Below are 13680 nucleotides of genomic sequence, written 5' to 3'. Positions count from 1 at the left end.
ATTCTTCTTTTGCCTTAATGCAGCTATGTGTTTACCACATGCAAAAGGGATTAAACACATAGTTAAATTGATCCAGAGCAGCAATGCACTACAGGGAGATAGTCTCATCTGTTGAGCCAATGACAAGAAATACATGTGTAACCAATGTACAAATTTATTTTCAACAAAAGGATACCAAGAGACCAAAGTCAATTTAAAAAGTTTCTTAAAAATTACATACACTGTCTGAATCATACAAGTTTAATTCTGACTTTCCAATCTCTTTAAACATTCATTATTCAGATAGAGCTTATATTTTGGGGGGGAAAAAAAAAAAACTTTTCAATTCACTTCTATTATTACATTTGCTTTGTTTTCTTGGTATCCTTTGTTGAAAGTCTCAGGGGCTTCTTGGAAACCGAAGAAAGAAATAACCCACACGGCTATCCTTTACCCCTTGTTCCGTTGCACTGACTTTGCATTTAAAACTCTTGATGACATTTAACAGACCGTACTTGGACTATGTATTAAATAGTCATTGATATGATGGTGATACTGTACCCAGCGGCCGCATAGATTATCATCAAATCAGTCAGTAACTATTCATATATATTGTAACATTTCTCACTAGTTCTATCTAGTTGCAACATCCTCTAGTTTGATCAATTTAGCCGAGATCTGTTGGCACTATCAACTTTGCCTTTTTGTATTCTATTTTGAATTATGCAATTTTTTTAGCTTTTAAGATTGTAGACACCGGTGTCATTTTAAATATAATACATATTGTCATTGTATCATTTTTTTAATTTCACATTTTAATAAATTATCTTGTTATAACTTTCATTTTTTTTATTAGATAGATTTTTGGACATGCAGCTTCTTTCCAATTTGGGTTTCTAGTTTGGCATCCTTACACATTTTTCGGTCCATCGTAATATTATTAACCATTGGTGCATATTAGTTTATTGAACCTGATATTGCCAATCACCTTTTTGGTCGATTCTTTGCCAAATAATTCTGATTTCATTTTTTTCACATAATTCTTAACCCCTTATTCATCCACTGACAGTCACTAACTAGACTAAACCATAGCCTTAATTTCCTTCCTACAGTTCGCATTTGTGAGAAGTGTGAACAGTCAGTTGGCCAGCACTGTCCCTTCCTCCAGAGTCCAGTGTCCACCATATCCACGTAATAAAATTTATATTTTTGTCTGCAGCTAATTTGCAATGCTATTTTCAACTGCTGCACTAGAATATAAAACTTTTAAAAATGGAGTGTGTTATTCTCCAGTTAATCAACACATTGCAACTGAACTGGTGCTTTAGTGTAACGGTCTAATTTTAAAATTTAATTTCAAATTAAAACTGCAGAAAATGTTTTTCCCTAAAAATAAAATCTCATTGCAGAAATTGAAAAAAAGTTCTGCCTCTGGGTTATTCCCCATACTATATACACACACACGAGAGAGAGAGTGAGAGATTCATGTGCAACATAGATTTGTCTTTTTTAGTTTTCAGTCACTAAACAGGACATAAAAGATAAGCCAGAGAGGTTCAGCATAATCACATAGCTGAAAACCATGAGCCATATCCTGTGCAGGACCAGTTCAGCGGTGTGTAAGCAAAACTGTTCAATTAACACCTTTTCAGTGGTCAAACACTCACTTAGCAAGGGACATTCATGCAGTAATAAAAAGCTCTAAGGAATGATTTAGTTGTATTATTTCTGCAGACAATATGGGGGAGATTACTCATGAGAACTAGCCTAAATGACTAACTATGAAGCTGAACAAATCTGTTGAACAAGTCTACTCCATAATTTGTATTGTTTAAAAAGATAGATAACATTATTACCCATTCCCCAGTTTTGCATAACCAACACGATTATATTAATATACTTTTTACCTCTGTGGTTACCTTGTATCTAAGCCTCTGCAGACTGCCTCCTTATCTAAATGCTTTTGATAGACTTGCATTGTAGCCAATCAGTGCTGACTCCTAGGTAACTCCACGGCAGTGAGCACAATGCTATCTATATGGCACACATGAACTAGCTCTGTCTAGCTGTGCAAAACTGTCAAAATACACTGAGATAAGAGGCGGCCTTCAAAACCTTAGAAATTAGCATATGAGTCTACCTAGGTTTAGCCTTCAACAAAGAATACCAAGAGAGAAAAGCAAATTTGATGATAAAAGAATATTGGAAAGTTTCTTACAATTGCATGCCCTATCTCAATCATGAAAGTTTAATTTTGACTAGACTTTCCCTTTAAGGGAGGTTATTAGAAAAGTGACTACTCTCCCATTGAATGTTCAGAGCCCTAAATCGCACGTGCCCGAGACCTGTTCCTTGCTAAACAATTCAGTTTACACCAGCATGCAACTATTTATCATGTGTTAATCTTTGTTTACATTATGTTAAAAATAGCACTGCAACACCATTGTAAGATTGCTGAGAAATATTGCATGGCTTAGTTTAGAACAAACATTTGTATGTAATTATTCCTGCCCTCTTCACTGCCAGATGTAGCAAGCAATTCATCACACAATATTAGAAAGCATTTATAGATTTGCATCCGCTGCAGAAACATGATTTTCAATTATTTCTATACGTCAACACCATTTACTAGATGGGGTTAAGGGTTTGACCCTGTTTCAGTGAGCAACTACCTTTTCTGTATGAACTGTACACAAAAAAAAAATCTTGCAAGATTCAATATGATTTTTGTTGGGGCATTATAAATATATGCATTCTCTAGTCTATTATACATTTATATATTTGTCCTCAAAATTTCCCATCTTTTTGCAACCAACCTATATTTATTAGATATTATATAATGCAGGGCTCGACAACCTTAGATCCAGCGAGCCACTGGCTCCTAGAATTGTACCCCTGGCTCCTAACTTTTTTAATTATTCTCCATACATCTATATACAATTAACACTGCCAGGCTCCCTTAAAGTATGTCTGGCACCCAAATATTCTTACTGGCTCCTAAAATTTAAATAGGATTTGTTGATCCCTGAATAATACAGCTACAAATTAAAGTATATAACTTCCTTATAGCAGTACAGTTGTGACATTGAAATAATTTCACTAGGAAAATTTTTGATTTCACAATTGTTATGGAAATGGACAGTGCTTCTATAGACTTTATTAGAAATCCTGATTAGAACGACTTGACATATGATTCACACCATGCAAATATTATCAAAATGTGCCCTGTTTAATTTGCAAAACAGTAGTAATGATTTCTTACCTTTTTGGCCATGATTTATGTTGCCCACAGAAAATGGCAAAAAAGTGCCTGCAACCTGTCACCAAAGTACAGTGAGAAGAGAAAGTTCCGAGGATTTTTAAGATTGGAACTGGGTTATAAACTATAACAGAGGTATTCCGTTTTATTGTCCCTTCATTATGGCAATACAAAATATTAAATTTAATAAAGATACATGAACAGCACACAGGTCTCATTTAAAATAGAAGTTATATTTCCCCTTTTTGGTGAAAATATATACACCATGAATTTAACAAAATGACTGAGGAACATATTCTTACGGAAATGTGCAACATTTTAAGGGCAAGATTAATAAATGAATACAAAAGTTACACACTTATTTTATTTAGCCTTTATCTCAAGTTTTTTGGCCTAACAGATTTGACTGAACTGTGGCAATGGCCTCTATTTATTAAGCCGTCAACCGCAAATATGCTGGAATTCCACAGCGTATTTGTGGCGAGGCTGACTCGCCATAGTTATCAAGCCCTACAGACCGGCAAAAGTAGAATTTAGTGACGTAACATACGATCCGCCGGACTCAGTCCGCCACAGATCGATGCTTATGTCACTCCAGATGTTCCGAACGCAAGTTCGGCACAATCTGACTACTTATGCTAGTTATCAAAGAACAACCAGGTACACTCGCCACTATTCTGGCCCAGTGTACCTGGTTTTCAACCCATAGGAATCAATGGTAGTCTGACAGCAGCGAAAACTCATGTTCGCTGCTGCCCGATATCCCATTGATTCTTATGGGAAGTGTCTGAACCTAACACCCTAACGTACCCTGAGTCTAAACATCCCAAATCTGCCCCCCCACACCGCCGCCACCTACATTATACGTATTAACCCCTAAACCGCCGCTTCCGGAGCCCACCGCCCCCTACATTAAACTTATTAAACCCCTTTCCTGCCCCCCTACACTGCTGCCACTATATTAAAGTTATTAACCCCTAAACTTAAGTCTAACCCTAGCACCCCCCTAACTTAAATATTATTTAAATTAATCTAAATAAAATTACTATTATTAACTAAATTATTCCTATTTAAAACTAAATACTTACTTGTAAAATAAACCCTAAGATAGCTACAATATAACTAATAATTACATTGTAGCTATTTTAGGGTTTATTTTTATTTTACAGGCAACTTTGTATTTATTTTAACTAGGTACAATAGTTATTAAATAGTTATTAACTATTTAATAACTACCTAGCTAAAATAAAAGACAAAAGTACCTTTAAAATAAATCCTAACCTAAGTTACAATTACACCTAACACTATACTACAATTAAATAAATGAAAATTAAATTAAATAAAATTACCTACAATTAAAATTAACTAAAATTAACTAAAGTACAAAAAAAAAACACTAAATTACAGAAAATAAAAAAAATTAAAAAAATTTTAAAATAATTACACCTAAATCTAAGCCCCCTAATAAAATAAAAAATCCCCCCAAAATAATAAAATTCCCTACCCTATATTAAATTACAAATAGCCCTTAAAAGGGCTTTTTGCGGGGCATTGCCCCAAAGTAATCAGCTCTTTTACCTGTAAAAAAAGAAATACACCCCCCCCCCAACATTAAAACCCACCAGCCACACACACACCCAACCCTACTCTAAAACCCACCCAAACCCCCCTTAAAAAAACTAACACTAACCCCTTGAAGATCACCTTACCTTGAGAAGTCTTCACCCAGCCGGGCCTAAGTCCTCAACGAATCCGGGCAAAGTGGTCCTCCAGATGGGCAGAAGTCCTCATCCAATCCGGCCAGAAGAGGTCCTCCAGATGGGCAGAAGTCTTCATCCAGGCGGCATCTTCTATCTTATTCCATCCGACGAGGAGCGGCTCCATCTTGAAGACATCCGACGCGGAGCATCCATCGATCCCGACGACTTGGATTGACCTTGCATTCTATTGGCTGTTCCGATCAGCCAATAGAATGCAAGGTCAATCCTATTCGCTGATTGCATCAGCCAATCGGATTTTTCCTACCTTAATTTCCGATTGGCTGATAGAATCCTATCAGCCAATCAGAATTCAAGGGACGCCATCTTGGATGACGTCATTTAAAGGAACCTTCATTCAGTGTTAGGACGTCGATGGAAGAGGATGCTTCGCGTCGGATGGATTGAAGATAGAAGATGCCGCCTGGATGAAGCCTTATGCCGGTCTGGATGTCCTCTTCTGCCCGAATAGGATGAAGACTTCTGCCGGTCTGGAGGTCCACTTGTGCCTGGCTGGGTGAAGACGGCTCAAGGTAGGGTGATCTTCAGGGGGTTAGTGTTAGGTTTTTTTAAGGGGGGATTGGGTGGGTTTTAGAGTGGGGTTGGTTGTGTGGGTGGTGGGTTTTAATGTTGGGGGGGGTATTGTATTTCTTTTTACAGGTAAAAGAGCTGATTACTTTAGTATAGGGTAGGGAATTTAATTATTTTGGGGGGCTTTTTTATTTTATTAGGGGGCTTAGATTAGGTGTAATTAGCTTAAAATTCTTGTAATTCATTTATTATTTTCTGTAATTTAGTGTTTGGTTTTTTTTGTACTTTAGTTAATTTTAGTTAATTGTAGTTAATTTATGTAATTCATTTAATGATGGTGTAGTGTTAGGTGTAATTGTAACTTAGGTTTATTTTACAGGTAATTGTGTCTTTATTTTAGCTAGGTAGTTATTAAATAGTTAATAACTATTTAATAACTATTCTACCTAGTTAAAATAAATACAAAGTTGCCTGTAAAATAAAAATAAATCCTAAAATAGCTACAATGTAATTATTAATTATATTGTAGCTATCTTAGGGTTTATTTTATAGGTAAGTATTTAGTTTTAAATAGGAATTATTTAGTTAATAATAGTAATATTTATTTAGATTTATTTTAAATATATTTAAGTTAAGGGGTGTTAGGGTTAGACTTAGGTTTAGGGGTTAATTACTTTATTATAGTGGCGGTGGTGTAGGGGGGGGCAGGATAGGGGTTAATATGTATAATGTAGGTGGTGGTGGGCTCCGGGGTAGTGCGGTTTAGGAGTTAAAAAAAAAAAATGTATTTAGTTGCGGCAGGGTCAGGGATCGGCAGGATAGGGGTTAATAACTTTATGTAGGTGGCGGCGGTATAGGGGCGGCAGATTAGGGGTTAATATGTATAATGTAGGTGGTGGCGGGGTCCGGGAGCGGTGGTTTAGGGGTTAATATATTTATTATAGTTGCAGCGGGGTCCGGGAGCGGCGGTTAAGGGGTTGATAACTTTATTTAGTTGCGGGGGGCTCCGGGTGCGGCAGTATAGGGGGTAAAACAGTATAGTATAGTGTGGGTGCTTAGTGACAGGCTAGCAAGAAAGCTGAGAATAAGCCGATGAGCAGTGAGATCGATTACTGTCAGTTAACAACAGTCCGCTGCTCATCGCACCGTACTTGGTGCGCAGCTTTTTGACAGCTTTCTTGATAGTGTGGTGAATTAGTTGCTCTTTTTTTTTTTATGCCATTGCTGGGTTTAAACGTTTTTAGCTCAGCATGGAACGGCCTACTCCCTTGTAATTTTAGTCAATGGAAAATATGACTGAGGGGTATGACAAGCATCGTAGGCAGTCCCCCAAGACCTACTCCCAGCGATGAGATCACATCGACAAGCACACGATTTCCTTTTTCAAAGGAATGTTTACATTGGCATGAAGGGGTTAAAGTATCAATAAAAACGTTCCTTTATTTATCTAGGAGATCTAAACAATGACAAAGTTCTGCAATGTCACATGATCAGTTACGGCATCACTACTGTTCTATACAAATGAGAACAATAAAGCCTTACACTATATAGAACATACTATATCAGTATGTCACGTGATACAAAATGACATGATCAGAATCACAAAAAGTTATTTTTGTAAACTGTATGTGAAGGAAACTCACAAATGTAAAATGTCAAAGATTTTAAAGAACTGCATACAGCCTTGTGACTCTAAATGGCACTAGGAGGGTGACCCTACTCTTTACTTTGAAGAAGCCCAGTACTTCACATTCTAACCCCCACAAAAGCAGATACCCTCTGTTTCCCCCATAAAGCAGCTACTTCCCTCTACTATCCATTATACACACACAATTTAGAAAACGTCTACTGCAAGAGCGATTTAAGAGGTATAAGTACCTGCTTTAGTCCTTTGGATGATTCAGGGTCTGCTTAGGCAGATTTCAGTTTTGTTTTTTTTGCCTGTCAGTACTATCAATTACAATAGACTGGAAATTCATCAAATAATAATATGAAATGTCACTAAGGTGTACAGTGACCACGCACTGGTGCAAGACCGCAGGACATTTTTCTTCACATGCAATTAGTGAAGCCTGATATAACATATTACAGAGGCATCTTATTTATAAATTAAGCCACCCCCAGATTCACACAGAGCTTACAATTTTAAGGGTCTTTTCAATGTTCTTCTTTTAACAAACTGTCTTTGTTATGTTGGTATCCTTTGTTGAAAAGCATACCTAGATAGGGTCAGGAGCAGAAATGCACTAATGGCAGCTAGCTGGTGATTGGTGGATATACACGTCTAGTCTTTCTATCCCCTTTGAAGGGTTTTTAACACATTGAATTGGTTTCCATTGGTGTTGTAAACTGGTGCAATATAAAACGTTCCCATAGATTGTAATGAAGATATTATGCTCCACCTGCAACCATTGCATGCAAATGGACCAATAAATTGAAACTAAACCATAAATTATTTGCATGCAGTGGGGCAATAACAAAATGCTCTAGCAAATTGCAGAATTTTTAATTAGGTCCCTTTAAAGGGATATGAAACCCAAATTATTTTTTTCACGATTCAGATAGAGCATGCAATTTTAAATGGATATGAAAAGGCTAAAATTATCCTTTTTTCATTGTATAGGTGATTTTCAATTGAAAACATGGTTGAATACCTTGCATTGCAATTTTTCAATAGTTTCCTCGCAATCTTAAGAGCATTTCCAAACCCACAGTGAGACTTATTTGCATAAGCCAATCACAGGGGGCAACCTGTGTTTTCTCTAGCCGCATTTCCTGGTAGCTGGAGAGTTCCCTAAGAATGCGCTCTTGCATTGGACCCCAGCGCATGTGCAATGTATTCCAAAGCTTGGCGGTCATGTGACCGCATTGAAGATTGCACTGCAAGTTAGTCTGGAAGCCGGGGACAATGATCAAGTTGTTTTGTTTTTTTTTGGGGGGGGGGTTACGCCTGGTAAACTACTAATTTATATGCGCTAGACAATTGCGTTGGGGGACCGTGCATCATTAATTTTAATATGCTGATTAGAATGAAACAATAGGAGGATTTGACTGTATGTCATACAGACCATTTCTGTGGGCTGTCGTTACTGACGTCTTTGTGGGAATAAAATAAATACAGTTATATCACTCAGAGGCTTTGTTTAAAAAAATAAATAAAGAGCAAGTAGGATTTTTATTTATGATATATATATATATATATATATATATATATATGTGTGTGTGTGTGTGTTTTGCTACACCAACCTTTAACACAGCTCTGTAATCCATATAGCCACCAATCAGCAAGCGCTACCCAGGTGCTGAACCAAAAATGGGCAGACTCCAAAGCTTACATTTCTGCTTTTCAAATAAAGATACCAGGAGAATGAAGAAAATTGAAAATAGGAGTAAATTAGAAAGATGCTTAAATATGTATGCTTGATCTGAAGCATGAAAAAAAAATGTGGGTTTCATATACCTTTAATTAGTTTATTAATTCCAGATAGATCTATGTGCACTTGTTATCTTTTTGTTAAATATTATGCTGCACTTGCAACCATTTATGAATAATGTTTTATGTTTGTTTATTGTGTAGGTTTGTTCTTATGTAATGTATATTGTTATACCTTATAGAATAATTTTTATAAAACATATTATATAATTTTTCACTTTTATAATGAAGGCATGTCTCTAATTTACAATAATACATCAGTGATGTAATAAAATCAAGCAGCACTGAACCCAGTTCATGCATTACATATATAAGCTTATAATACTAACACAAGACATCCATAGTGTGATACCTGGAGCTGATTGCTGTAAGATCCAGGGCACAACATCTTCCTGCAGGTTAAACGTAGCATTGCACTCCAGCAGCATGTCTAGTCCGGGGCCCTCTGACACTATGTCCGGGCTACCTGTTCATCACTATCAGTCTTCAATGCTTCCTTTCTATAGCCAGAAGTAGCTCTCCAGTTAACAAAGTATAATCGCAATAGGCAAATTAGATTTGCAGAACCGGCTGCTATAGCTAATGGGCAGTTTAACAAAAGTGTTTAATCCCAGCTGCAAAGTATTTCCTAAGGAAGTCAGGGCTGAAAAGAAACCATGAAACTAAGAGACTAAAATATATAATTAATTTGCAAATAATTTCAATTGCAAATCTAATCTCTCAGCACAGAAAGTTTATACAGGACAATGAAGCCCTCAGCTCTATCCTCTTGCAGCATTGCCCTCTCTCAGTATGCACTAATACACTATATACAGCCTTCTGTGCGCCTATTCTGTAAACGCACCATTTGGCCCGCCCTTGTCTGTCTCCAAACCAATAGGAGAGCGATATATAAGTTTGCTCTGTTTGCTATTGTTTTCACCTTATGTCACTCAGTCAGGCGGAGTCTCCCAGGCACCTTGTCTGTAAAAGCAGAGTCGGGGTTTGCCGTGACGTCATCTTGGATTTTCAACGTCTAAGATTAAAAGTGAAAGTGATCGGTGGGGGCGGAACCTGGTTTATCCATTATGCTAAAGTAAATCCGACAAATATTTGTGGGATGTACTTACTAAAAGGAATGACAACCAAGGGTGAATGACAAAATGGAATGCCATAGGCTATAATGGGATTACATTTAAAAGTGCTATAGAAACTAAAATATGAGACATATTAACTAGATTTTTACCAGATATGTTCCCCAGGTACAGTAGCATATTCTGAAAGTGAGATTAAAGTGAAGGTAAATTTTGTTCATTCATAATTCGGATTTCTAATCCTTTTATACTTTCAAATCCAGTCGCTATATATTTTTTATTAAAACATTTGTTATTTATATACTTTTAAAACTACATTTTATTTACCGTTGGCTTCCTATTCTCCTCCCATTCAGAAGTTCCGGCTTTCAGATGCAGTGACGTATAGAGTGGTCCTACCCGCTCTATACGTGTCAAGTAAGCTTGTGCACATCGTGGATCTACTCACCGCGCATGCGTATAAATGTATCCCTTTCTTTGCCGTTAGAGTTGCGATGATCCTTCTACTGTGCCTGACAAAGAAATTTGTTAATGCTCATGCACGAAACGTGGACGCACTCGCTTGGCCGCAAAGAACTACAAAATGCTACGCATGCACATATTGAATGATCCATGCTCAATTGACGGCCGCCTAACGGCCAAAGAATCAATTGGCTGCTTAAACAACGTGATCGTTGTTTAGAAGAAAAAAAAGCAATTACGGGTTGATTTATGAGATATATCTAAGGTAATATTAAAATATAAAAGTATTGATGAATGAAACTCCTAATAATTTGGATTGATATATCGATTTATTTATTACAAAGCGTTTAAGTTTACCTTCACTTTACGTCAGATTATAGCTGCTTTCTATGGAATGACAAGGGTGAATGACATAATGGAATGCCAATAGACTATAATAGGATTACATGCAACAAGTATATATAAACTGCGCTTCCCAATTATCACATAAAGTATTTCACAACGGATATAGATCCAACATATTAAAATACAATAGAAAGTAAGTGGTATATAGTTGTACGTACAATATATAATACAGAGAACATAGGGTAAAACTCCAAAGTGACCTGTATACTTATAACTAGATCAGAAAAGTGTATATCACCCCTGTTGGTATGTAAGTTCCTGCATATGATGGAAGCAGAGGAAAAAGTATTTTCCAATTTATGTCCCTGGAAAGAGGTGTGGACAATTCCAAGAGTTGGCCTCAGAAAATGCTGTCAATGGATGCTGCTCTAATTATACTGAGAGGACTGTGATCCTCCTCCCAAATGGAACTTGAAAAACAAAAACAGAGCGAGCAAACAACTCTAAGAGTAAAAGTATTTAATAAAAAATGTGAAGCGCAAGTAAAAAATATACGTACAGGAATTAAAAACATCAAAGCATATAGTGCATATCACCACAGAAACTCCATTGCAGGCCAGATGAGTGTTGACTTGTGCCACTTGGTCCTTCCTACAGTCTAAGAGCAACCGGAACTCTGTGAAGACTTGGAGGAGCGGGCCACTCAAAGTTGTAATAGCCTGTGTCTGGAGATCATGTGACTATGATATAGCTCCTCAACGCGTTTTATCGGGACTCAACCTTGTCAAGAGGTGATGTTTCAATAAACCGCTTTCTTCCTTTTGAATTCAGCGGGCTATCAAAGGTCAGGTATGTTGCAGCGTCTGATTGGCTGACTATGTGTCACTTAATGATTGGCTACTGAACGCCAATGAAATCCTCCCAAGCAGCTGTCCTAGCGATATGTGATATAATACATAAAGTGCTAAGAAGGCATATACCTAGCTATTGGACAATACTTATCTAGCTATACACATACAAGCATGTATTAAGTAACACTGTTAAAGGGGTACAATGTAAAAAATTCAGTAATATAAAAACATTGCAAAGCAAATAAAACACTTATGATTGAAAACATTAGAACACGTAAAAGCTATCCAGCAGACAAAATACAAACTATCAATAGTTAATGGTGTAAGTAATTGTGTACTGTGATATGAGAAAACGATCCAGGATACTAAATTTAAAATCATATCTGCTATAAAAAATGGGTGACTATTATGTGATCTCATAGATAGCTCTGAAAATTATCAGCTGCTACTGCTAAAACACTGTCCTTACTAAAAGAGGGGAGAGATAAGATATATGGAAACACTACTCCTCTGTGATACAACATGGCGTGTTAAACCAAAGAACTAAAATAGATGTATGTACTTATGGGAATAGCTACTAGCTAGACTCCAAAAGCCTATACTGATCATGAAATGAACATTAAAAAGGACACCGTGTAAATAATCCTTACAGTGTGCCTACATGCAATAAAAAGAATGTGAGACATAGAGGAATGTTACATATAACTAAGGTGAAAAACCTATGTCAAAGAATCCCCCAAATCTTAATCTTCAAATTCGAATGAGAACACCAAAATGTCCCTGGAAAGAGGTGTGGACAATTCCAAGAGGTGGCCTCAGAAAATGCTGTCAATGGATGCTGCTCTAATTATACTGAGAGGACTGTCTGTGATCCTCCTCCCAAATGGAACTTGAAAAACAAAAACAGAGAGCGCAAACCACTCTAAGAGTAAAAGTATTTAATACAAAATGTGAAGCGCAAATAAAAAAAATATACGTACAGGAAATAAAAACAACAAAGCATATAGTGCTCTTATTAAAACTAGATTTAGTGAACATTACTGTAATATCAAAAACAAAATCGAGACCCATAGTGTACCTGACCATTTCAGACACTTTCATAATGCTAATTCTAAGGGACTAAAAATCAAAGTCATTGACTGGATTCCGCCTAATAGTTCCAATAATAGTTTAAAAACTCTACGACAGCGTGAAACATACTGGATTCACGAACTCCAGACTCTGAACACAGTCAATTGTAAAGGTCTTAATATAGACTTAGACCTTCAGGCTTTTATGTAACTTATGTTGCAGCACTTTTGGTGTTCTCATTCGAATTTGAAGATTAAGATTTGGGGGATTCTTTGACATAGGTTTTTCACCTTAGTTATATGTAACATTCCTCTATGTCTCACATTCTTTTTATTGCATGTAGGCACACTGTAAGGATTATTTACACGGTGTCCTTTTTAATGTTCATTTCATGATCAGTATAGGCTTTTGGAGTCTAGCTAGTAGCTATTCCCATAAGTACATACATCTATTTTAGTTCTTTGGTTTAACACGCCATGTTGTATCACAGAGTGAGTAGTGTTTCCATATCTTATCTCTCCCCTCTTTTAGTAAGGACAGGTTTTTAGCAGTAGCAGCTGATAATTTTCAGAGCTATCTATGAGATCACATAATAGCAACCCATTTTTTATAGCAGATATGATTTTAAATTTAGTATCCTGGATCGTTTTCTCATATCACAGTACACAATTACTTACACCATTAACTATTGATAGTTTGTATTTTGTCTGCTGGATAGCTTTTACGTGTTCTAATGTTTTCAATCATAAGCGTTTTATTGCTTTGCAATGTTTTATATTACTGACTTTTTTACATTGTACCCCTTTAACAGTGTTACTTAATACATGCTTGTATGTGTATAGCTAGATAAGTATTGTCCAATAGCTAGGTATATGCCTTCTTAGCACTTTATGTATTATATCACATATCGCTAGGACAG

General features: G+C 36.5%; 1 protein-coding gene across 1 annotated transcript in view; it reads right to left on the bottom strand.

The window, feature by feature from the left end:
- The window catches only part of GSAP (gamma-secretase activating protein), a 422579-nt gene extending 412851 nt beyond the window's left edge, over nt 1–9728 (bottom strand). The window contains exon 1 of the mRNA XM_053719170.1: nt 9312–9728. Coding sequence (XP_053575145.1) covers nt 9312–9387 — 76 coding nt within the window. The 5' untranslated portion in view covers nt 9388–9728. The remainder of the gene's footprint in view (nt 1–9311) is intronic.
- Nucleotides 9729–13680: the final 3952 nt, after the last annotated feature.

The sequence above is a fragment of the Bombina bombina genome, chromosome 6 (assembly GCF_027579735.1).
Source record: "Bombina bombina isolate aBomBom1 chromosome 6, aBomBom1.pri, whole genome shotgun sequence".
NCBI classification, from domain to species: Eukaryota; Metazoa; Chordata; class Amphibia; order Anura; family Bombinatoridae; genus Bombina; species Bombina bombina.
This window is presented reverse-complemented; position numbering and strand designations above follow the sequence as displayed.